General features: G+C 44.7%; 2 protein-coding genes across 3 annotated transcripts; one reads left to right on the top strand and one right to left on the bottom strand.

Annotated features, from left to right (window-relative positions):
* The first annotated feature begins 9479 nt into the window (after positions 1–9479).
* Positions 9480–14396, top strand: LOC106612324 (gap junction beta-1 protein). Of its 2 annotated transcripts, none has more exons than XM_014213375.2 (2): positions 9480–9625; positions 10947–14396. In XM_014213375.2, the coding sequence occupies exon 2, from the start codon at positions 10961–10963 to the stop codon at positions 11786–11788; it is 828 nt and encodes a 275-aa protein (XP_014068850.1). In that variant the 5' UTR covers positions 9480–9625; positions 10947–10960; the 3' UTR covers positions 11789–14396. The 2 variants fall into 2 exon arrangements, with proteins under 2 accessions (XP_014068850.1, XP_014068849.1); XM_014213374.2 differs by lacking the exon at positions 9480–9625 and adding an exon at positions 10144–10287.
* Positions 14397–17014: 2618 nt separating this feature from the next.
* On the bottom strand, positions 17015–23711 carry LOC123744686 (uncharacterized). Its single transcript, XM_045724272.1, has 4 exons — positions 23061–23711; positions 19640–19705; positions 19272–19360; positions 17015–17409 (listed from the first exon to the last, which is right to left on the bottom strand). The coding sequence occupies exons 1-4, from the start codon at positions 23477–23479 to the stop codon at positions 17261–17263; spliced, it is 723 nt and encodes a 240-aa protein (XP_045580228.1). The 5' UTR covers positions 23480–23711; the 3' UTR covers positions 17015–17260.
* Positions 23712–25289: the final 1578 nt, after the last annotated feature.

The raw sequence follows: 25289 nt of genomic DNA, 5'->3' as shown, positions 1-25289 counted from the left end.
CTCTCTTCCTCTCTCTCTCTGCCTCTGTCTCTCTCTCTGCCTGTGTCTCTCTCTCGCTCTCTGCCTGTGTCTCTCTCTCTGCCTGTCTCTCTCTCTGCCTGCCTCTCTCTCTCTCTGCCTGCCTCTCTCTCTCTCTCTCTGCCTGCCTCTCTCTACTCTCTCTGCCTGCCTCTCTCTCTCTCTGCCTGCCTCTCTCTCTCTCTCTGCCTGCCTCTCTCTCTCTCTCTGCCTGCCTCTCTCTCTGCCTGTCTCTCTCTCTCTGCCTGTCTCTCTCTCTCTCTCTGTCTGTCTCTCTCTCTCTCTCTGCCTGTCTCTCTCTCTCTCTCTGCCTGTCTCTCTCTCTCTCTCTGCCTGTCTCTCTCTCTCTCTCTGCCTGTCTCTCTCTCTCTCTCTCTGCCTGTCTCTCTCTCTCTCTCTCTGCCTGTCTCTCTCTCTCTGCCTGTGTCTCTCTCTCTCTCTCTCTGCCTGTCTCTCTCTCTCTCTCTCTCTCTCTGCCTCTGTCTCTCTCTCTGCCTGTGTCTCTCTCTCGCTCTCTGCCTGTGTCTCTCTCTCTCTCTCTGCCTGTGTCTCTGCCTCTCTCTCTCTGCCTCTCTCTCTGCCTCTCTCTCTCTGCCTGTCTCTCTCTCTCTCTCTGCCTGTCTCTCTCTCTCTCTCTGCCTGTCTCTCTCTCTCTCTCTGCCTGTCTCTCTCTCTCTCGCCTGTCTCTCTCTCTCTCTGCCTGTCTCTCTCTCTCTCTCTCTGCCTGTCTCTCTCTCTCTCTCTGCCTCTGTCTCTCTCTCTGCCTGTCTCTCTCTCTCTCTGCCTCTGTCTCTCTCTCTGCCTGTGTCTCTCTCTCGCTCTCTGCCTGTGTCTCTCTCTCTCTCTGCCTGTGTCTCTCTCTCTGCCTGTCTCTCTCTCTGCCTGTCTCTCTCTCTCTCTCTGCCTGTGTCTCTCTCTCTCTCTCTCTGCCTGTCTCTCTCTCTCTCTGCCTCTGTCTCTCTCTCTGCCTGTGTCTCTCTCTCGCTCTCTGCCTGTGTCTCTCTCTCTCTCTCTGCCTGTGTCTCTGCCTCTCTCTCTCTCTCTGCCTGTGTCTCTGCCTCTCTCTCTCTGCTTCGCTCTCTGCCTCTCTCTCTGCCTCTCTCTCTGCCTCTCTCTCTCTCTCTCTGCCTGTCTCTCTCTCTCTGCCTGTCTCTCTCTCTCTCTCTCTGCCTGCCTCTCTGTCTATCTCTCTCTCTGCCTGCCTCTCTGTCTCTCTCTGCCTGCCTCTCTGTCTCTCTCTCTCTGCCTGTCTCTCTCTCTCTGCCTGTCTCTCTCTCTCTCTCTCTCTGCCTGTCTCTCTGTCTATCTCTCTCTCTACCTGCCTCTCTGTCTCTCTCTGCCTGCCTCTCATTCTCTCTCTCTCTGCATGTCTCTCTCTCTCTGCCTGTCTCTCTCTCTGCCTGTCTCTCTCTCTTTCTCTGCCTGCCTCTCTCTCTCTCTCTTTCTCTGCCTGCCTCTCTCTCTCTCTCTCTTTCTCTGCCTGACTCTCTCTCTCTCTCTCTCTGCCTGTCTCTCTCTCTCTCTCTGCCTGTCTCTCTCTCTCTGCCTGTCTCTCTCTCTCTCTGCCTGTCTCTCTCTCTCTCTGCCTGTCTCTCTCTCTCTCTACCTCTCTCTCTCTCTCTCTCTGCCTGTCTCTCTCTCTGCCTGTCTCTGTCTCTCTCTCTCTGCATGTCTCTCTCTCTCTCTGCCTGTCTCTCTCTCTCTCTGCCTGTCTCTCTCTCTGCCTGTCTCTCTCTCTAACTGTCTCTCTCTCTGTCTGTCTCTCTCTCTGCCTGTCTCTCTCTCGCTCTGCCTGTGTGTCTCTCTCTCTCTCTGCCTGCCTCTCTCGCTCTCTCTGCCTGCCTCTCTCTCTCTCTGCCTGTCTCTCTCTCTCTTCCTGTCTCTCTCTCTCTCTCTCTCTCTCTGCCTGGCTGTCTGCCTCTCTCTCTCTCTGCTTCGCTCTCTTCCTCTCTCTCTCTGCCTCTGTCTCTCTCTCTGCCTGTGTCTCTCTCTCGCTCTCTGCCTGTGTCTCTCTCTCTCTCTCTGCCTGTGTCTCTCTCTCTGCCTGTCTCTCTCTCTCTCTGCCTGTCTCTCTCTCTCTCTGCCTGTGTCTCTCTCTCTCTCTCTCTCTGCCTGCCTCTCTCTCTCTCTGCCTGTGTCTCTCTCTCTCTCTGCCTGTCTCTCTCTCTCTCTCTGCCTGTCTCTCTCTCTCTCTCTGCCTGTCTCGCTCTCTCTCTCTGCCTGTCTCTCTCTCTATCTGCCTGTCTCGCTCTCTCTCTCTGCCTGTCTCTCTCTCTCTCTCTGCCTGTCTCTGTCTCTCTCTCTCTCTCTGCCTGCCTCTCTCTCTGCCTGCCTCTCTCTCTCTCTCTCTCTCTGCCTGTGTCTCTCTCTGCCTGCCTCTCTCTGTGTCTCTCTCTCTCTCTCTATGCCTGTGTCTCTCTCTCTCTCTCTCTCTCTCTCTCTGCCTGTCTCTCTCTCTCTCTGCCTGTGTCTCTCTCTCTCTCTGCCTGTGTCTCTCTCTCTCTCTCTCTCTCTGCCTGTCTCTCTCTCTCTCTGCCTGTGTCTCTCTCTCTCTCTGCCTGTGTGTCTCTCTCTCTCTCTGCCTCTCTCTCTGCCTCTCTCTCTGCCTCTCTCTCTGTCTCTCTCTCTGTCTCTCTCTCTCTCTCTGCCTGTGTCTCTGCCTGTGTCTCTGCCTCTCTCTCTCTCTCTGCCTGTGTCTCTCTGCCTCTCTCTCGCTCTCTGCCTGTCTCTCTCTGCCTGTCTCTCTCTCTCTCTCTCTGCCTGTGTCTCTCTCTCTCTCTCTCTCTCTCTGCCTGTGTCTCTCTCTCTCTCTCTGCCTGTGTCTCTCTCTCTCTCTCTCTCTCTCTGCCTGTGTGTCTCTCTCTCTCTGTCTCTCTCTGCCTGTCTCTGTCTCTCTCTCTGTCTCTCTCTCTGTCTCTCTCTCTGTCTCTCTCTCTGCCTCTCTCTCTGCCTCTCTCTCTCTCTCTGCCTGTGTCTCTCTGCCTCTCTCTCTCTCTGCCTGTGTCTCTCTCTCTCTCTCTGCCTGTGTGTCTTTCTCTCTCTCTCTCTCTGTCTCTCTTTGCCTCTCTCTCTGCCTCTCTCTCTGCCTCTCTCTCTGCCTCTCTCTCTGCCTCTCTCTCTCTCTGCCTGTGTCTCTCTGCCTCTCTCTCTCTGCCTGTGTCTCTCTCTCTCTCTCTCTCTCTCTCTCTGCCTGTCTCTCTCTCTCTCTCTCTCTGCCTGTGTCTCTCTCTCTCTCTCTCTCTCTGCCTGTGTCTCTCTCTCTCTCTCTGCCTGTGTGTCTCTCTCTCTCTCTCTCTCTGCCTGTGTCTCCTCTCTCTCTCTCTCTCTGCATGTGTCTCTCTCTCTGCATGTGTCTCTCTCTCTCTCTCTCTCTCTGCCTGTCTCTCTCTCTCTCTCTCTCTGCCTGTCTCTGTCTCTCTCTCTCTCTCAGCCTGTCTCTCTGTCTCTCTCTGCCTCTCTCTCTGTCTCTCTCTCTCTCTCTCTGCCTCTCTGCCTCTCTCTCTCTCGGTCTCTCTCTCTCTCTCTCGGTCTCTCTCTCTCTCTCTCTCTCTCTCTCTCTCTCTCTCTCTCTGTGTCTCTTTGTGTTATAGGTAGTGCGCAGGAGCGAACCAAGAAATGTCAGTCTGCCTGGAACAAGTACCTCATTTCCTGTTACACACAGAATAAGAACTAATCAGGCGGATAAAGGTGTGCTGTTGTCCATTCCACCTCACCTCCCTCTCCCCTTCATGAGCCACCTGCCTCCATCACATTAACCAGCCTTGATTCAGGTCGTCACTATCTGGCCAAATTGGAAGAGCCGCCTTGTTCTGCCATTGTAATCCTTTGGGCGGGCTGCCTAAGAAGTCCAAACAGTGTAAAAAAATTTTTGGGACTATTGTCTACATTGTAGAATAATAGTGAAGACATCAAAACTATAAAGTAACACATATGTAATCATGTAGTAACCAAAAAAGTGTTAAAACAAATATAAATATATTTCAGATTCTTCGAAGTAGCCACCCTTTGCCTTGATGACAGCTTTGTACACTTGGCATGCTCTCAACCAGCTTCACCTGGAATGCTTTCCAACCGTCTTGAAGGAGTTCCCACATATGCTGAATAATTCTTGGCTGCTTTTCCTTCACTCTGCGGTCCAACTCATCCCAAACCATCTTAATTGGATTGAGGTTTGGTGATTGTGGAGGCCAGGTCATCTGATGCAGCACCTCATCACTCTCCTTCTTGGTCAAATAGCCCTTACACAGCCTGGAGGTGTGTTGGGTCATTGTCCTGTTGAAAAACAAATGATAGTCCCACTAAGCCCAAACCAGATGGGATGGCGTATCTCTGCAGAATGCTGTGGTAGCCATGCTGGTTAAGTGTGCCTTGAATTCTAAATAAATCACTGACAGTGTCACCAGCAAAGCACCATCATACCTCCTCCTCCATGCTTCACGGTGGGAACTACACATGAGGAGATCATCCGTTCACCTACTGCGTGTCTCACAAAGGCTCAGCGGTTGGAACCAAAAATCAAAAATTTGGACTCATCAGACCAAAGGACAGATTTCCACCGGTCTAATGTCCATTGCTCGTGTATCTTGGCCCAAGCAAGTATCTTCTTATTATTGTTGTCCTTTAGTAGTGGTTTCTTTGAACAGCTGAGATGTCTGTTACTTGAACTCTGTAGCATTTATTTGGGATGCAATTTCTGAGGCTGGTAACTCTAATGAACTTATCCTCTGCAGCAGAGGTAACTCTGGGTCTTCCATTCCTGTGGCGGTCCTCATGAGAGCCAGTTTCATCATAGCGCTTGATGGTTTTTGCGACTGCACTTGAAGTAACTTTCAAAATTCTTGAACTGTTCCGGGTTGACGTACCTTCATGTCTTAAAGTAATGATGGACTGTCCTTTCTCTTTGTTTATTTGAGCTGTTCTTACCATAATATGGACTTGGTCTTTTACCAAATAGGGCTTGGTCTTTTACCAAATAGGGCGATCTTCTGTATACCACCCCTACCTTGTCACAACGCAAATTAACTTTTAACAAGGCTCACCTGTTAATTGAAATGCCTGCCAGGTGACTACCTCATGAACTAGGGCTCCTGAGCGGCTCAGCGGTCTAAGACACAGCATCTCAATGCAAGATGCCTCAGTACAGTCCCAGGTTGAAATCCAGGCTGTATCACATCCGGCCGTGATTGGGAGTCCCATAGGGCGGCCACACAATAAGCACAGTGTCGTCCGGGTTTTGCCAGCAAGGTTACACAAGCTGGTTGAGAGAATGTCAAGAGTGTGCAAAAGGTGGCTATTTGAAGTGTGTGATAATATATATATATATATATATATATATATATATATATATATATATATATATATATATATATATATATATATATATATATATATATATATATATATATATATATAATTTATTTTGTTTAACACTTGTTTGGTTACTTCATGATTCCATGTGTTATTTCATAGTTTAGATGTTGTCACTATTATTCTACAATGTAGAAAATAGTCAAAATAAAGAAACCCTTGAATGAGTAGGTGTTTTGAAAACTTTTGACTGGTACTGTATATATTCATGTTTAAATACATTTTCATGATGGACAAACTAAAACCAGATGAAGTAATGGAGCTGTTTATAAAACCTTCTCTGAGAACTACCACTCACCAAAATAAAAGCTGGACATTCGGGAACAAATAAAAATTACAATAACAATTTAGCATTATTGATATTGTTTATGTTTCAGCAAAATAACACATTAGCCATGGAAAAATGCATTGCATGAAATTCCCTTTAAAACTGTAAACAATTCTCTCAGCTCCATGGAGAAATGTGTATAGAATTGCAAGGAATTGTTGTGAAAATGCATATATTTCTCTACATCGCCAAAATGAGGCTTGATTTTAATCTGATGGCAAAAGGCGGGCCTTTAAAATGTTCCTTCCCAGGGTGCACTATGGGCCCTGGTCAAAAGAAATGCACAACGTAGGTAATAGGGTGCCATTTTGGGAGGCAGTCTGTGTGGTAACATAATGACAGCTGTATTGACCAGAGCAGTTGGGAGGCAGTCTGTGTGGTAACATAATGACAGCTGTATTGACCAGAGCAGTTGCTTGAACTGTGTTTACTGCTGCTGTCTGCCCAAGCTCGCTCCTCAGAATAGCACATTCCAAATCCCCGTCTTTGTAAAGTCTATTTACCTGATGGCAAACTTTTTAAAGGGCAATTCTGCAGCGTAGCAGCGTCTACATGTCAAAACTGCATGTTTCAACCTCCTATTCATTATCCCCAGCACCGTAGCAGCGTCTACATGTCAAAACTGCACGTTTCTATGATCCGTGGTTATAAAGATGAGAAGGGTCCTAAACAATGCTTCTCTGTGACATCACAGGGTAAGATGAAAAGAAACAGATTTTTCCAAAACCTGCAACGAGTTTCTAGACTGAGCGAGGGGAGTTTCTGGACGGACGGAGGGAGGGGAGGGGAGTTTCTGGACGGAGGGAGGGGAGGGGAGTTTCTAGACGGACGGGGGAGGGAGGGGAGGGGAGTTTCTAGACGGACGAGGGGAGGGAGGGGAGTTTCTAGACGGACGGGGGAGGGAGGAGGGAGTTTCTAGACGGACGGGGGAGGGTGGGGAGGGGAGTTTCTAGACGGACGGGGGAGGGGAGTTTCTAGACGGAGGGAGGGGGGGTTCTAGATGGGGAGGGGAGTTTCTAGACGGAGGGAGGGGGGTTTCTAGACGGGGGGGTTCTAGACGGGAGGGAGGGAGGGGGGGTTCTAGACCGAGGGAGGGGAGGGGAGTTTCTCGTGCCACACATCATCGCAAATCTGTTTGAAAATCATTGTTTTTAAACTGTTAACTATTTTCTTTTTTGTTTCTATAGCATGTAGAAATGTGACGTTGTCACATATGTAGACACTGCTATTGTGCTGGAGATAATTACCATGACTTTGAAGTGGTGGAATTGCCCTTTTAACATCAATAAAAGTTTAGACTGGAACAGCATCTCGGTATGTTCTTGGCCATTGTGACAGCATGGCTGTTCTGCATCCAAAATGGCACCCTATGGACCTTGTCAAAACTAGTGCACTATATAGGGAATAGGGTGCTATTTGGGAAGCACTCTGCGACTTTCAGCTGCTGCGACTTTCAGCTGCTGCAGACTTGACTGTTTTGATGTGTGAAATTATTTTAGGCACTTTGTGACTGTCAGCTAATAGACCAGCTGTCTTTAGTCCCGTGTGGCTCAGTTGGTAGAGCATGGCGTTTGCAACGCCAGGGTTGTGGGTTCATTTCCCACGGGGGACCAGTACGGAGAAGAAGAAAAAAATGTCTGAAATGTATGCATTCACTACTGTAAGTAGCTCTGGATAAGAGCGTCTGCTAAATGACTAAAATGTAAATAATCCTGTAAATGGAGGAGGATGATCCATTCTGTGTATTTGCCAACAGTTCCTCACTGTGAACTTTCCTTTTATGACTTTAAATGATGCTGTGGCTTGTTATTTTTCCTTCACTAAGTTTGCAATGTGAAAACTTTTTTGTTTTGCCTTCTGTCATATATTATTAGCTACTTTTCTGACCATGGCATATTTGATATGTATCTGTGTGTTGAATAATAAATTATTTCTTCATTACAGGATCTCTCACTGGTCTTCATTTGTATTTGACAGAACAATTCAAATGTAGTATATTGTCCAAAACGTGTTTCTCAAGCAATCATAACTCATTACGATTTGTATTCTCTCAAGTAACTTGTATTAACCAACAACAGGATGAACCTGACAACCCCCCCCTCACCTCTATCACAACTGATGCAGGAACAGCCCTGGGCATTGAGATGTAGAATAATGGTACAGTGAACTGATTCTGGGTTGTCTGATATCACAGGACAAACAGGTGTTGTTTCTGTAGCCTGAGTGCCAGTCTGTTTCTGCCATCAGGTCAACTCCTTGGTCGGTTTCTGCCGTCAGGCCAACTCCTTGTTATGTTTATTGGCTTGACAACGACTGCAATGGAGTACTAGAGCACACACAGATCTGGGACCAGGCTAGCTTTTCCCTTAACTGTAAATATTTGTTTCCATAATGTCTATTTTGGTCAGGGGGCATCTGAGCTGAATCAACTCTGAGAATCAACTCTTTCAGACGAGCTGATGGTGCCACGATGGAGGGCGACGCAGGAGTGAGGTCAACTGTTTTCACCTTTCTGTCTCGTGAATAGGACACTCCTGACCTGTAAAACAACTAACCAAACATCCAGCTGAGTACCAGCACCTTAAATGTTCTACTGCTTCAGTTCCTGTTCCTCTTATAGACTATTATCTCAACAGTTCTGTGGAGCTCCTGCACCTAAATATAAACAGTGCTGGCATCCAAAATTTGTACCGATTTCAGTCTAAGTCAAGCCCTTACCCCTAACCTAATTTGAACCAATTCTGAAATTTACATTTTAGTCATTTAGCAGATGCTCTTATCCAGAGCGACTTACAGTAGTGAACGCATACATTTCATACATTCTTTTCTCCGTACTGGCCCCCCGTGGGAATCAAACCCACAACCCTGGCGTTGCAAACACCATGCTCTACCAACTGAGCCACACGGGACTATAGTTTAAATAATGGTTTCCAGGTCAGGATTGTCCGTATAGCCTTTTCCATCTGTCTCTGCAACCGTCATGTTGAGGATTTATGGATGAGTCTAAAATGGCGCCCTATTCCCTAATGGGCTCTGATCAAACATACTTCAATATATAGGGAACAAGCTAGCATTTTGCCTGGAGCCTTTCTGTGGTTAGATCAGGGGGACAAGACCAATCAGAATCATCTAATGGATAGATCAGGGGAACAAGACCAATCAGAATCATCTAATGGATAGATCAGGGGAACAAGCCAATCAGAACCATCTAATGGATAGATCAGGGGAGCAAGCCAATCAGAACCATCTAATGGATAGATCAGGGGAACAAGCCAATCAGAACCATCTAATGGATAGATCAGGGGAACAAGACCAATCAGAACCATCTAATCCCTAAATAAACACCCAGTATATAACACAAAGACATTGATTGTCCACTTCTGGAAATGTTTGATTCATAGTTCCTTGAATGATTTTGCAAACATCTCATTTTGCCCACTGACCGCCCTTTTTTCCGCTGCTCTCTCACTCAGTGGTTCGGGTCAGAAGCCCTCTGCCCTCCCTTTTCCCCTGCTCTCTCGCTCAGTGGTTCGGGTCAGAAGCCCTCTGCCCTCCCCTCCAAGCACAATAAATAATGTGGCATGGGACTCGGGCCTTTTGTGTCCACACAGATTCTTTCTTCTGTATGTTCTGCAGGGGGTAGGCAGAAAGCAGGGTGTTTTATCCGAATAACACAGAGTCTTGTTGGGGCTCTGATAAAGGGCAGCATTGTATGGTAATAGTTTATATAAGACCATATGACCGCTGGGCTCTGCTACGGTGCAGGGTAGTGGCTAGTGTCGCGGGAATGATTAGCATTTTACCAACGCATCGTGTTCACAAGCCAAGAGCCTTCTGGTTCGATTTATAAAATAAACACTCATTTAATTTAACCCTTCTTTGTACACATTTTGTGTACCACCACAGCTGAAGGTAAAACCCATATCTCTGATTCTCTTTATTAACCATTTGGATGATGATGATGTGTTGAGATTCATGAGGAAAAGAAAAGAGGGTCTGACTATGTGAGGTGTTCTGGACTTTTGGAGTTCTCTTCTAGAATTCCAGACTAGATTCTAGAATGGTTCTGCAGAAAGAGAGCAGTTACTGACCATGAAACATCTGTTCACTTGAATACAATAACTTCTCTTGTTTTGATCTGGGTGTATTTTATGATTGGCAAAGTTTCTTCAGTCACAGTAGAGGTCTTAGACAGTATCTGTCTGAAGTTAGTTGTAAGATTCTTCTAGTGAGATGGATGTTTGTGTCGTTGCTTGGAGAATATATCTTGGCCTGTCTGTCAGGTGCAGCCGTGTCCGTCTGTCTGAAGGTCAGGTTGCAGTCAGTCAGTATTAATACTTGTTGAACGGATCACATGTCTCCGTTAGCCAATAGCGAAACGATAACGGAGCGTTATGTGGCGTTACGTTGCGCCCATGTTAGGCCATCGCCCAAGGTTCTTAAAGCACAGGCCAGGGATAGGCTGAGTCTTGTTTGCCGTTGCTGTGACCCGACCACTCCAGCTCCATGGCCAGGCTACACCTGACGGTGGTGGTTTACGGACCCGGTGCTGCCGACACCGCCGGCGGAGACTGGTAGGACCAACAGCTCAGGCAATACTGGGGTTCCTTCCTAAAACACCCTATTTAGTGGGCCCTGGTTGAAAGTAGTGCACTTTTATAGGTGCAGACAAGGGTGTGTTAGGTTGGGGGTTGTTGACTATATAGGAGGAAAGTTCTGTTTTAGTCCACACTAGTACGTTTTGAGAATGTTTTTATGTCCGATGTGTTTTAGGATTTGAGCTCAAGCATTTCTGATGATTGTTGGTTGGATATATACAGTACACCTGTGGGGTTATTTAACAACTCTTTCTTCCTCACTACAGGTTTGATTGATTGCCTGCCCATATTAAATGATTGACTCAGAGATTGTACAGTTTCAAATGATTGTATCAATACGTTACCAACATGTTATGTACTTTTGATATTCCTTCATTACATGTTTCCTTGACATGGTCATTCTTATAAAGAATGGCCGCCCTTTCGAGTGTGATCAAACGTCAGCTTGTATCAATACATAGGGAACAACTTTGTGTTGACAAAGTCCTATATTCTTTTAAAGAACAGTTATTCTTCTGAGTGTGATCGTCAGCTTGACATTTCTCTTTTCCAGACTGGGCTTGAGAAAAGCTTTAGAGCTGAAACGTCAACATTAAACAGTCTGAACTATATCCCTTCTTGTTTCTCCTCTCCAGACCTGGAATCGAAAATGAACTGGGGGTCCTTTTACGCTGTAATCAGCGGCGTAAACAGGCATTCCACAGGCATCGGCCGCATCTGGCTGTCTGTCATCTTCATCTTCAGAATCCTGGTCCTCGTGGTGGCGGCCGAGTCGGTCTGGGGCGACGAGAAGTCTGGCTTTACCTGCAACACCCAGCAGCCCGGCTGCAACTCTGTCTGCTATGACCAGTTCTTTCCCATCTCACACATCCGCCTGTGGGCCTTGCAGCTCATCCTGGTGTCCACGCCTGCTCTCCTAGTGGCCATGCATGTAGCCCATCGCAGACACATCAACAAGAAGATCCTGAAGAAGTCCGGGCGCGGTTCCCCTAAGGAGCTGGAACAACTCAAGAACCAGAAGTTTGCGATCACAGGCTCCCTCTGGTGGACCTATATGATCAGTGTGCTGTTTAGGATCGTTCTGGAAGTCTGCTTCCTTTATATATTCTACTTGATCTACCCTGACTTCAAGATGTTCCGTCTGGTCAAGTGTGACTCGTACCCCTGCCCCAACACTGTGGACTGCTTCGTGTCACGACCCACGGAGAAAACCATCTTCACCGTGTTCATGCTCTCCGTGTCGGGGTTGTGTGTTCTCCTCAACCTGGCCGAGGTGGCCTACCTGATTGGCCGAGCCTGTCTGAGGTGTATCCATGGCAACCAGGAAGAGACTAAGGTAGCATGGATCGGTCAGAAATTGTCCTCCTACAAACAGAATGAAATCAACCAGATGATCGCTGACCAGTCTAAGTTCAAGTTCAACATGGGAGCTAGGAAAACCTCCATGGAGAAGGGAGAGAGGTGCTCTGCTTTTTGATAGGCTGCCCTGGCGGGAGAGAGGTGTTCTGATTCGCTGCCTATGGAGATGAGGTAGAGAGGTGTTCTGATTCGAGAGAGAGAGAGAGAGAGAGAGACTCTGCTTTCTGATAGGCTTCCAGGTCCTTGTTCCCACTCATTTTCACTGCTTCAAACTAAAGAACTAACCAGCTTGGAACCATACTGTATAGAAATCCTCATTAGCTCCATCTAGTCATAACGCCAATCATTTCTTCATCTATTTATTCTAGTGCTAGGTTCTGGTAGCTCAGTTGGTAGAGCATGGCGCTTGCAACGCCAGGGTTGTGGGTTCGATTCCCACGGGGAGCTAGTATTTAAAAATGTATGCACTCTACTGTAAGTCGCTCTGGATAAGAGCATCTGCTAAAATGATAAAGAAGAACAAACAAACCCAGAGAGGGGGTATTGGATGGGCCCCCCAAAAATAAAACAAACCCGGACAAACTCAATGCTGGATTGGAGGGAGAACTTTGTTTCATTGTGATCGACACAGTCACTGTTTTGTCTCACAACCTTGGGGCAGGAACTGGTGGATAAAGGAACATTTGTTTCAGCACATGACTTGACACACCCATTGTATTGGAACTCACTGGGGAGTTCCTACAGTGGGGGGACTACTCCTACAGCTTGGAGACTACTCCTACAGCACGAACGAATCACTCATTAAGACATTGGTCTTTTAAATGGTGCACAGCAAACTATGGAGCTTTACTACGTTCTTTTAGTACTATCAGTACCAAGAGGGTTAGCAGCAGCGACATGGAAAACTGAATGTCCTAAAATGGATTACTGACAACTTCCATTAACCAGTACGAAAGGATATGTTCATATCCCACATTATACTGTTATATATGGTATGTTCATATCCCACATTATACTGTTATATATCTATGGTATGTTCATATCCCACATTAGTGTTATAGGATATGTTCATATCCCACATTAGTGTTATATATGATATGTTCATATCCCACATTAGTGTTATAGGATATGTTCATATCCCACATTATACTGTTATATGTTCATATCCCACAGTGTTATATGATATGTTCATATCCCACATTATACTGTTATATGTTCATATCCCACAGTGATTTATATATGACATGTTCATATTGCACATTATAGTATTACAGTATATACTGCAGTACTGACGATTGAGGTTCTTTACACAACAACATCCTTAGCTGCAAAGGAAACCTTACTTATTGAGGTTACTGCTCACAACCAAAGATCTGATAGTGGATTGATGGATACAAATCTTTGTTATTAATAGGCGTTGGTGTTTCTAGGCTCTGATGGTACTATATAGTCTCATGGTGTTGCTAGGCTCTCAGATGGTACTATATAGTCTCATGGTGTTTCTAGGCTCTCAGATGGTACTATATAGTCTCATGGTGTTGCTAGGCTCTCAGATGGTACTATATAGTCTCATGGTGTTTCTAGGCTCTCAGATGGTACTATATAGTCTCATGGTGTTTCTAGGCTCTCAGATGGTATTATATAGTCTCATGGTGTTTCTAGGCTCTCATGGTACTATATAGTCTCATGGTGTTGCTAGGCTTTCGGATGGTACTATATAGTCTCATGGTGTTGCTAGGCTCTCAAATGGTACTATATAGTCTCATGGTGTTGCTAGGCTCTCGGATGGTACTATATAGTCTCATGGTGTTGCTAGGCTCTCAGATGGTACTATATAGTCTCATGGTGTTTCTAGGCTCTCAGATGGTACTATATAGTCTCATGGTGTTGCTAGGCTCTCAGATGATACTATATAGTCTCATGGTGTTACTAGGCTCTGATGGTATTATATAGTCTGTCATGGTGTTTCTAGGCTCTCAGGTGGTACTATATAGTCTGTCGTGGTGTTTAAAAAGCTCTGACATGTTAATCACAGGCATCTCAACACATTGTTGTGGATCTGTCCAGAAATTGTGGCATTGTTGACAAGTCACATGATGTGCAGTGGAACCTATGAAGAGGCAAGAATTAATTATTTCAGGCTTGGGCGTTGCCAGGCAAAGTAGATTAACCAATAACCTCCTGGTTTTTGATTGGTTGAAAACAGGCTGTTGTCATTTTATTCCATTAAATCATTGTATTTGCATAATAACATTTATTTTACACATTTTTCATATTTAATGTAGAAAAGTTATTGTACTGTAATATAATCCTGCTCCATCTCCTCTCTCTTCCTGTCTAGTTTCCAGTTCGCCAGTTTACAATTTAATCATACACATGGTTCTCATAGAAGGCTGAATACATTGTTGTACAGTAAAATTATAAAGATATTGAATTGAACCTGTGCTTGTCATTCAGCTGTACAGCAGCTCTTTGTTTCTGCTTTAGTTGCAGTATTAATGTTCGTCTACCGTAGGTAAACCATCCAAGTTTTTGGGTTACTTTCCTAAAATGTCCTTGTTTCCAGAACCCCTAGTTGGAGGATTATGGATTTCCTGCTTTTTGATTTGGAGAAAGTAAACAGAATTTTGCAACCCTAATCCAGTCCATGGTGTATATAAAGACAGGTTAAACAGGTTGTAACAGTGTATATATTATTGGAATAAAATCCATAATGATTTGAACAACTCAAATGTGTTGACATGCTTTATAAATGTTGACTGACATTGCAAAGTGTCTGTAGCGGTATGTTATAGTTTCAAACCTCTGGTTTCACGTCTTCGTGTACAGTAAATCCATGTTCATACCGTGTGTGTGTGTGTTTACCAGCACTCCCTATAGCAGCCTTCCTGGAGTTGGGGTTTTGTCGTTCCACTCCCGTCATTGGTGGCTTTAACATTCTTTGCCTCCCTGTCATTGGTGGCTTCAGGACCTAAACGGCTGCTCCTCTCCAAATGTAGTGCACTACTTTTGACCAGGAAGCTCATAGGGCTCTCGTCAAAAGTAGTGCACTCTGTAGGGAGTAGGGTGACATTTGGGACACATTCCTAGAATCATGCCCTTCTCCACCACAGTGATATATATGGAGATGGTGTCTCTCTATTTAGCAATTAGCTACACTTGATGCCAGACAGACCAGGAAGTCACGCTTATTGCCCAGCCAATCACCTCAACAGGCTGGGCCGGGGGCTCTCATAGTTGACGTTAGAGAGTGCCCTCAGGCCTGAGCCAAATGTAACCCTGGGGGATAGGGAGAGGGTCAGAGAGGAACTCTAGGCCCTGGTTGAAGTCTTGACTGACTGAAGACAGGAGTGTGTTGGTGTGCCCTGTAGTGTGGAATGGTCTTGTGGCCAGCGGTGGGCTGGTCTGGTGTTTCCTGTTCATTCAAGGGCATTCCTTCTGCTGGGGCCTGGACAGGAGAGAGGACAGCGGAGAGGAGCGGCCTCACTGGGTTGGAGAGAGAGAGAGGGACTGAGGGAGAGACGCAGGAGGGGCCACATGGTCTCAGTCCCACAGGGAGCTACTCTTCTGGGGACAGTTGACTGACAAGTAGGTACTTCCGTATTCGACTTCCTGTTTCAGTCTTCCACTCATTTTATGAAGCTTCCGATGACGTTGCTTCCAGTGGGAGTTTGGAATTCAGTGAGTTGCATTTGAGGACAGACAATTTTTACACGCTACGCACTTCAGCGGTCCCGTTCTGTGAGCTTGTGACCTACCACTTCACGGCTGAGCCGTTGTTGCTCCTAGACGTTTCCACTTGATAACTATAGCACTTATAGTTGACCAGGGCAGCTCTAGCAGGGCAGAAATGTTATGTACTGACTTGTTGGAAAGGTGGCATCCTATGACGGTGCCACGTTGAAAGTCACTGAGCTCTTCAGTAAGGCCATTCTGCTGCCAATGTTTGTGTATGGAGACTGCATGGCTGTGTGCTCGATTTTATACACCTGTCAGCAACAGGTGTGGATGAAATAGCTGACCGGAACATATTCCAGTCCACTTGATCAAAACAATCTTAAAGCATGGTTTCCGATTGGTCGGACCAGCGTTGAATGATTCTCGTCACTGGTATATCCTGTTTGAGTTTCTGCCTATAAAGAAGGGAGGAGCAAGATGGCGTTGTGGTCGAAGATAGGGCGGGGGAGGGCTTTGTATGCATCGTGGAAGTTAGAGTTACAGTGGTCGAGGGTATTGCGCATGCGCGTAGTGCAATCAATATGCTGATAGAATTTAGGTCGCCTTGTTCTCAAATTTTCTTTGTTAAAATCCCCAGCTGCAATAAATGCAGCCTCAGGATGTATGGTTTCCAGTTTGCCTATCAGGTATCTAGGTATCAGGATCAACCAATAGGAAGCTCTACGCAAATAACCTGTTTATTTTAACTTGGGAGGTCCCGGGTTTCTGACGTGACGGGCAGCTGGACGGGCATTTGATTTCCAGAGGGGGGGGGTGTATTTTTCCACAGAACCTCCCATGTGTGCACTTGCACAATATAAAGGGTTTTATAGTAAAGATTTATTGTAACTGTAAAAATGTATTACCTTTTAAAATGGCATGAACACATTAAACAGGGGCACTGTTTAGTTTCATTTGTTTACACCAAAGAAAACTGATAAACACCAATACAGATCAAAAAATACAAATCTGTGTGCTGGTTGGAAGCCCAAGGGCTGATTATAAAAACCTATACACAATACACAAGTACAAAAATAAGGTTTGTTAAAACACAAGACGCACTAATTATAAAATGTACAAATGATCTGATCAGCATGTGAGTGTGTGAGTTAGCTATATCGTTACCCCCACAGTGGATCATTGATCCTCCTTGAGAAGGTCACCCCGTTATATACTACTGATATTGGGCGTTCCAAGTCATCCCAAAGGTGTTCGATGGGGTTGACGTCAGGGCTCTGTGCCGCTCTTCCACACCGATCGACAAACCATTTCTGTATGGACCTCGCTTTGTGCACAGGGTCATTGTCATGCTGAAACAGGAAAGGGCCTTCCCCAAACTGTTGGAAGCACAGAATCGTCTAGAATGTCATTGTATGCTGTAGCGTTAAGATTTCCCTTCACTGGAACTAAGGGGCCCGAACCATGGAAAACAGCCCCAGACTATTATTCCTCCTCCACTACAGTTGGCACGATGCATTGGGGCAGGTAGCATTCTCCTGGCATCCACCAAACCCAGATTCGTCCGTCAGACTGCCAGATGGTGAAGTGTGATTCATCACTCCAGAGAACCCGTTTCGACTGCTCCAGAGTCCAATGGCGGTGAGCTTTAGACCACTCCAGTCGACGCTTGGCATTGCGCATGGTGATCTTAGGCTTGTGTGCGACTGATTGGCCATGGAAACCCATTTCATGAAGCTCCCGACAAACAGTTATTGTGCTGAAGTTGCTTCCAGAGGCAGTTTGGAACTCGTTAGTGTTGCAACCGAAATTGGCATAGAAAAAAAAGAAATCTCTACACTGCCAAGATGGAGGCCTCTAAAATTCACCCATGTCGACTGCTACCGCCCCACACAAGCCCCTCGCAGTAATAATCTCAGTCGTCCTCATTTTCAAAGATCTCTGAAAGCAGGAAGAGCTCTCGTCGATCGTCTCTGGACTCGGTCTCCCCTGACTCAGCCTGACTGTGGCAGAGCAGCTCTTCAAACTGGGGCAGAACACTACTGTGCAGGAAATCAATGATCTCTGAAAGTAAAACACATATACATTAAATCTGTAAATGTGTCCAGCAAACATGACTTTTCCTCAAATTGTCATTATATTTAAAAGGGATTACATTTTTGGGGGGGAAATCACTGTTTTTACATGTGAAGACGAGGCACTTTCCTTTAGAACGTAGAAAAAAGCAATTTTCACATACTGAGCCTTCGGAAAGTATTAAGACCCCTTTAATATTTCCACATTGTTACGTTACAGCCTTATTCTAAAATGGATACAAAATGTAAATCCTCAGCAATCTACACACAATACCCCATAATGACAAAGAGAAAACAGGTTAAGAAATTTTGCAAATGTATTCAAAATTAAAACATACCTTATTTACATAAGTATTCAGACCGTTTGTAATGAGACTCGAAATTGAGCTCAGGTGCATCCTGTTTCCATTGATCATCCTTGACATGTTTCTACAACTTGGAGTCCAGCTGTGGGAAATTCAATTGATTGGACATGATTTGGAAAGGCACACACCTGTCTATGTAAGGTCCCACAGTTGACAGTGCATGTCAGAGCAAAAACCAAGCCATGAGGTCGAAGGAATTGTCCGTTGAGCTCCGAGACACAGATCTGGGAAGGGTACCAAAACATTTCTGCAGCATTGAAGGTCCCCAAGAACACAGTGGTCTTCATCATTCTTAAATGGAAGAAATTTGGAACCACCAAGACTCTTCCTGAGCTGGCCACCCAGCCAAACTGAGCAATCGGGGGACTTGGTCAGGGAGGTGACCAAGAACACAATGATCACTCTGACAGCTCGAGTTCCTCTGTGGAGATGAGAGAACCTTCCAGAAGGACAACCATCTTTGCAGCACTCCCCCAAACAGGCCTTTATGGTAGGGACGGAAGCCACTCCTCAGTAAAAGGCACATGACAGCCCGCTTGGAGTTAGCCAAAAGGACTCTGACCATGAAAAAGAGGATTCTCTGGTCTGTTGAAACAAAGATTGAACTCTTTCCAAGCGTCTAGAGGAAACCTGGCACCATCCCTACTTTGAAGCATGATGGTGGCAGCATCATGCTGTGGGGATGTTTTTCAGTGGCAGGGACTGGGAGACTAGTCAGGATCGAGGGAAAGATGAACGGAGCAAAGAACAGAGAGATCCTTGATGAAAATCTTCTCCAGAGCGCTCAGGACATCAGACTGGGGTGAAGGTTCACCAACCAACAGGACATTGACCCTAAGCACACAGCCAAGACAACGCAGGAGTTTCTTCGGGACAAGTCTCTGAATGTCCTTGAGTGGCCCAGCCAGAGCCCAGACTTGAACCCGATCTAACATCTCTGGAGAGACCTGAAAATAGCTGTGCAGCAACGCTCCCCATCCAACCTGACAGAGCTTGAGAGGATCTACAGAGAATAATGGGAGAAACTCCCCAAATACAGGTGTGCCAAGCTTGTAGCGTCATACCCAAGAAGACTCGAGGCTGTAATCACTGCCAAAGGTGCTTCAACAAAGTACTGAGTAAAGCATCTGAACACTTTTTATTTTTAACAAACATTTAGAGAAACCTGTTTTTGCTATGTCATTATGGGGTATTGTGTGTAGATTGAGGAGGGGAAAAAAAGATTTAATCCATTTTAGAATAAGGCTGTAACGTAACAAAACATGGAAAAAGTCCAGGGGTCTGAATACTTTCCGAAGTTGCTGGAGATGAATAGGAGGTTAAAAACATGCAGTCAAGGGGGAGTTAACTTTCTGTCCTTCGGAAGTGATGTTACTGATCACAGTGACTCGCATTCAACTATTCTACTAGATACCTCAACCGTAGCCTAAAAACCTAGTGATGTGTATGGAAGTAAAATGTGTATTTGACAGCAGCTTATACCTACCACAGAAAGACATGCTCTGCTGCAATGGGACTTTGGCTACTTTTAGCTTGTGGTAGTGCATCTGCACGTAGCAGATAGGAGTAACACCCCTTCGAACATGAGAGAAATGTTAGCACATAACACTGCATTCCCACACACATAAACCACAATGACCCTGCCATGTGCTGTTGTACTTCTCACTCCTAGAAGATAGGAAACAAAGGCTATGCAGATCCCCTTTCCTTGATGGTTATCGACCGAGTTTGTAGACAAAACATCTGTGTTAAGAGATTTGAGAATCTAAACGTAATAACCTGTCAGTGAAAATGTCATGAAAAATGCAACATTGTCCAAAACAAAGTAATCGGTGTATAATAACAACCTCTTACCCAACTGTGTGAGCAATTTCTTCCCAGTCAATATCTGCAGAATCTTCCACCTGCATTGCGTTCAACCTGAAAGGTCAAAATGACATTGAATCAACATTCCCAAAATACAAATTGTGGAAGACGGCAATTTCAAAAGCATTCAGAACAAGAACAAAAGACTACATTTGGCCCTGTAAAAATCAGAAAAAAAAATGTATATTATTATTATACACTATTAAGTTACTGGACTGGACTAATAAATCATATTATACCACATTAGTAAGTCACTGGGCTAATAAATCATATTATACCACATTAGTAAGTCACTGGGCTAATAAATCATATTATACCACATTAGTAAGTCACTGGGCTAATAAACCATATTAGTAAGTCACTGGGCTAATAAATCATATTACACCACATTAGTAAGTCACTGGGCTAATAAATCATATTATACCACATTAGTAAGTCACTAGACTGGGCTAATAAATCATATTATACCACATTAGTAAGTCAGTAGACTGGACTAATAAATCATATTACACCACATTAGTAAGTCACTGGGCTAATAAATCATATTATACCACATTAGTAAGTCACTAGACTGGACTAATAAATCATATTACACCACATTAGTAAGTCACTAGACTGGGCTAATAAATCATATTATACCACATTAGTAAGTCACTGGGCTAATAAATCATATTATACCACATTAGTAAGTCACTGGGCTAATAAATCATATTATACCACATTAGTAAGTCACTGGGATAATAAATCAAATTACACCACATTAGTAAGTCACTGGACTGGGCTAATAAATCATATTATACCACATTAAGTAAGTCACTAGACTGGGCTAATAAATCAAATTGTACCACATTAGTAAGTCACTGGGCTAATAAATCATATTATACCACATTAGTAAGTCACTGGGCTAATAAATCATATTATACCACATTAGTAAGTCACTGGGCTAATAAATCATATTATACCACATTAGTAAGTCACTGGACTAATAAATCATATTATACCACATTAGTAAGTCACTAGACTAATAAATCATATTATACCACATTAAGTCACTAGGCTAATAAATCATATTACACCACATTAGTAAGTCACTGGACTAATACATCATATTACACCACATTAGTAAGTCAGTAGACTGGGCTAATAAATCATATTACACCACATTAGTAAGTCACTGGACTAATAAATCATATTATACCACATTAGTAAGTCACTGGGCTAATAAATCATATAATACCACATTAGTAAGTCACTGGGATAACAAATATTCAAACGAAATCAACTAAACACAGATCTACATTAGCATTTATGTTATGAAAATCAGCACAAAACTTTGATCAAATCCACTTTGGCCTTTAAGGTTTTCACACCTCTACTGAATGCTGGTTGTCCATGTGCCAGTTTGTGTGCCAGAATACCCATCCTGGAACAGTAGGAGAGAAGATACAGCCTCAAAAGGTGGACAATGTTCTGAATCTGAACGCTTGTGGAAACAAAACAAGGGCAATATTTTCATAGTGCAAAAAACAGTCCACCTCATTATTATCTTGCAAAGTTTTCTTATACAAGGTGAGTTATAAAGGAGGCGACTATTTCACTAGAGTTTAGTGAGCAATTCATCTGGGTCGACCCAGAACTAACATCTTCTGAGATGTGTTAGATATGAATCATTTCTGAATTTCCCCGTTTAACATCCGTAACATAGAATCTTAGCAGTGCCCATTCCATCCCTTCGTTAAAGCCACTGGCTTAAATGGAAAAGGAGCCAATTTAGCATGCTTGTCAACTGGCTATGGCAGAAGTTTGATATATCAGACGTGGTCAGGTTTGCTGTCTGAGGTACCGTCTTTGCTCGGGAGACCGGTACACATTGTTCTCCCGTTACTGAAAGCTATACCGCAGTACTCCATATAATATTTATATAGGGAATATACAGGTAACACCAACATACAGTCCCGTGTGGCTCAGTTGGTAGAGAATGGTGTTTGCAATGCCAGGGTTGTGGGTTCGATTCCCACGGGGGACCAGTACGGAAGAAAAGAAATGTATGCATTCACTACTGTAAGTCAATCTGGATAAGAGCGTCTGCTAAATGACTAAAATGTAAATGTAAAAATGTCTTAATCAATGATGTGTATAAACCATGAATGACTGACAGGGTGGGGTATTGAAGCCACCGTGCCTCCATCTTGGCTCACCCCCACCATTGTATTGAAGCCTCCATCTTGGCTCTCCCCCACCATTGTATTGAAGCCACCGTGCCTCCATCTTGGCTCTCCTCCACCATTGTGTTGAAGTCACCATGCCTCCATCTTGGCTCTCCCCCACCATTGTACATTTTTTGTGGGGGGGAAACTATAGAAATGCATTTATTAAATGTCTACATTCGTTTTGCCACGTTTATTCTATTACAGACACTTTAATGCATACTTAAATTATATTTTGTGAAAAATATATAAAACAAGTATTTCTGAGAGTACTAATGTTACGGCCCCCACTACAACAACAAAATACTTACATGTAATTTTGTCACTGAAACATGTAATGGCAAAACTGTAGAATTCCATTCATTCCTATGGTGGACTGCTCCTACTGGGGAGAGCCAATATGGCTGAACGGTGGCTTCAAAGCCTCTCAATGGCCAATACATAGTATCAGCTATCCTGGGTTTATTATTGCACTGTTGCTACCTCAATTACCTCGTAACCCCTCAACTCGGTCCTGGTACTCCCTGTACATAAATCAAATCAAAGTTTGTCACGTGCGCCGAATACAACAGGTGTAGACCTTACAGTGAAATGCTTACTTACAAGCTCAAACCAACAGTGCAAAAAAGGTATTAGGTGAACAATAGGTAAGTAAAGAAATAAAAACAACAGTAAAAAGACAGTGAAAAATAGCAGTAGCGAGGCTATATACAGACACCGGTTAGTCGGGCTGATTAAGGTAGTACATAGCCACGTTATTACCCGGTACTCCCTGTACATAGCCACGTTATTACCCGGTACTCCCTGTACATAGCCACGTTATTTTTAATCATTATTGTTATTCGTTACATCACTGTGTATTTATTCCTCACTATTTCAATGCTTTATTTTAACTTTAAATCTGCATCGTTGGAAAAGGACCCGTAAGTAAGGATTTCACGGTTAGCCTACAAGCATGTGAAAATATTTTATTTTATTTGCTTGTTATCTGACGAATGCAATAGTACAGTAGAATCTGTCAAGAGACTGTTTAGTCTGGTGAGCAATACATATTTCTTTAGAAACGCACATTGTTGAAGAAAGGTTTCAAATCATATCTCCCCGCCAAATCATAGTTAATTTTATAGTAATTTCTGCACTATGAAAACGACGCCCAGAGTTTTTCCGTGGCAAAAGTTAACCCTGGAACCCGTACTACCCACCATTTCATTCTACACTGGTCCCGGTGACATGTCTTAACCCTCGGCACACATCTGTCCAGGGGATGTTGTTGTACAGCTTGTCTTTCCTGATGGTGGCAGGTCCTCTGCCAGGATCCACCTGTCCCAGCAGGTGGTCTCGCACGGCTTCCATTAGTCTCTTCAGTTCTTCCTCGCTCCAAGGACCTAAGTTTGTGACTGAAAAAACCCACCAAACAAGCAGGAGCATTGTTCAGACAACGCTGATAATAAATGTCCAAAAAATATGAGTGGAACAGGATGTCAGGTAAAGGATTAAGAGTCATTATATTTAATTCCCAAGTTCCTGAAGACTTAAAAATCTGAGAAAAACGTTTCATAAGGGTAATTTCGCTTCGGCCAGTCAACTGCGAGATCTTCACCCATTTGTTGCCGTACAACATCTGCAGTTTTTTCAAAGAGGCAAGTTCATCTTGGCTGAACCATCGTCTAAGAATTCAAAGGAAGTGGTGCTATACAGGAAGTGGCCCTTCGTACATCAGCTGATATCTCAAAGTGCTGTACAGAAACCCAGCCTAAAACCCCAAACAGCAAGCAATGCATGTGAAAGAAGCACGGTGGCTAGGAAAAACTCCCTAGGAAAAACTCCCTAGAAAGGCCAAAAACCTAGGAAGAAACCTAGAGAGGAACCAGGCTATGAGGGGTGGCCAGTCCTCTTCTGGCTGTGAAGGGTGGATATTATAACAGAACATGGTCAAGATGTTAAAATGTTCATAAATGACCAGCATGGTCAAATAATAATAATCATAGTAGTTGTCGAGGGTGCAACAAGCACGTCCGGTGAACAGGTCAGGGTTCCATAGCGGCAGGCAGAACAGTTGAAACTGGAGCAGCAACACAGCCAGGTGGACTGGGGACAGCAAGGAGTCATCATACCAGGTAGTCCTGAGGCATGGTCCTAGGGCTCAGGTCCTCCGAGAGAAAGACAGAAAGAGAGAAAGAGAATTAGAGAGAGCATATTTAAATTCACACAGGACACCGGATAAGACAAGAGAAATACTCCAGATGTAACAGACTGACCCTAGCCCCCCGACACATAACTACTGCAGCATAAATACTGGAGGCTGAGACAGGAGGGATCAGAAGACACTGTGGCCCCATCCGATGATACCCCCGGACAAGGCCAAACAGGCAGGATATAACCCCACCCACTTTGCCAAAGCACAGCCCCCACACCACTAGAGGGATGTCTCCAACCACCAACTTACCATCCTAAGACAAGGCCGAGTATAGCCCACAACGATCTCCGCCATGGCACAACCCAAGGGGGGGCACCAACCCAGACAGGAAGACCACGTCAGTGACTCAACCCACTCAAGTGACGCACCCCTCCCATGGACGGCATGGAAGAACACCAGTAAGCCAGTGACTCAGCCCCTGTAAAGGGGTTAGAGGCAGAGAATCCCAGTGGAAAGAGGGGAACCGGCAAGGCAGAGACAGCAAGGGCGGTTCGTTGCTCCAGCCTTTCCGTTCACCTTCACACTCCTGGGCCAGACTATACTTAATCATAGGACCTACTGAAGAGATAAGTCTTCAGTAAAGACTTAAAGGTTGAGACTGAGTCTGCGTCTCTCACATTGGTAGGCAGACCATTCCATAAAAATGGAGCTCTATAGGAGAAAGCCCTACCTCCAGCCGTTTGCTTAGAAATTCTAGGGACAATTAGGAGGCCTGCGTTCATAGCCCTCCATTCTTTTTCACTGTAACATAGAGAGGGGAGAAATATCTAAATAACATCTAAAACATCTGTTTTGACAGGGCAGGACAGAAATGCCTCCTCTCTGCACAGGAAGAGGTTTCAGATGAAACTCTGGTACACAGAACAATGAATCACAAAGGTCTGGTTTTCACCAGCAAATCCTACTGTCAATGGTTATGTACACTACCACCAACAAGGGAAATCACTCTTCAAAATATGCAAGATTCACACTTCAAATGAGTGTACGAGGTTCCTTTCTACTGACCTTAGAGGTTTGTGTTTTACGCAGCGTCTGCGGTGTTGGGCGCTTGTCTCAACCATGGTTGTGCGGAGACCATCTTTCTCAGGTTCTGGTCCAGAATCATGAGTCCCGTTATCATTTGAAGCTGTTAAATCTGTTATTTCAGACTTAGAGGGGACACTGTCCATTCCCGTGTCGGACTCTCTGCAGCGTTTTCTCCTTTTTCTCCTGCTGCCCTCTACAGCCCCTTCAT

Source organism: Salmo salar, chromosome ssa09 (genome assembly GCF_905237065.1).
Source record: "Salmo salar chromosome ssa09, Ssal_v3.1, whole genome shotgun sequence".
Taxonomy (NCBI): Eukaryota; Metazoa; Chordata; class Actinopteri; order Salmoniformes; family Salmonidae; genus Salmo; species Salmo salar.
The sequence above is the reverse complement of the archived record's forward strand: the minus strand, read 5'-3'. Positions and strand labels throughout refer to the sequence as shown.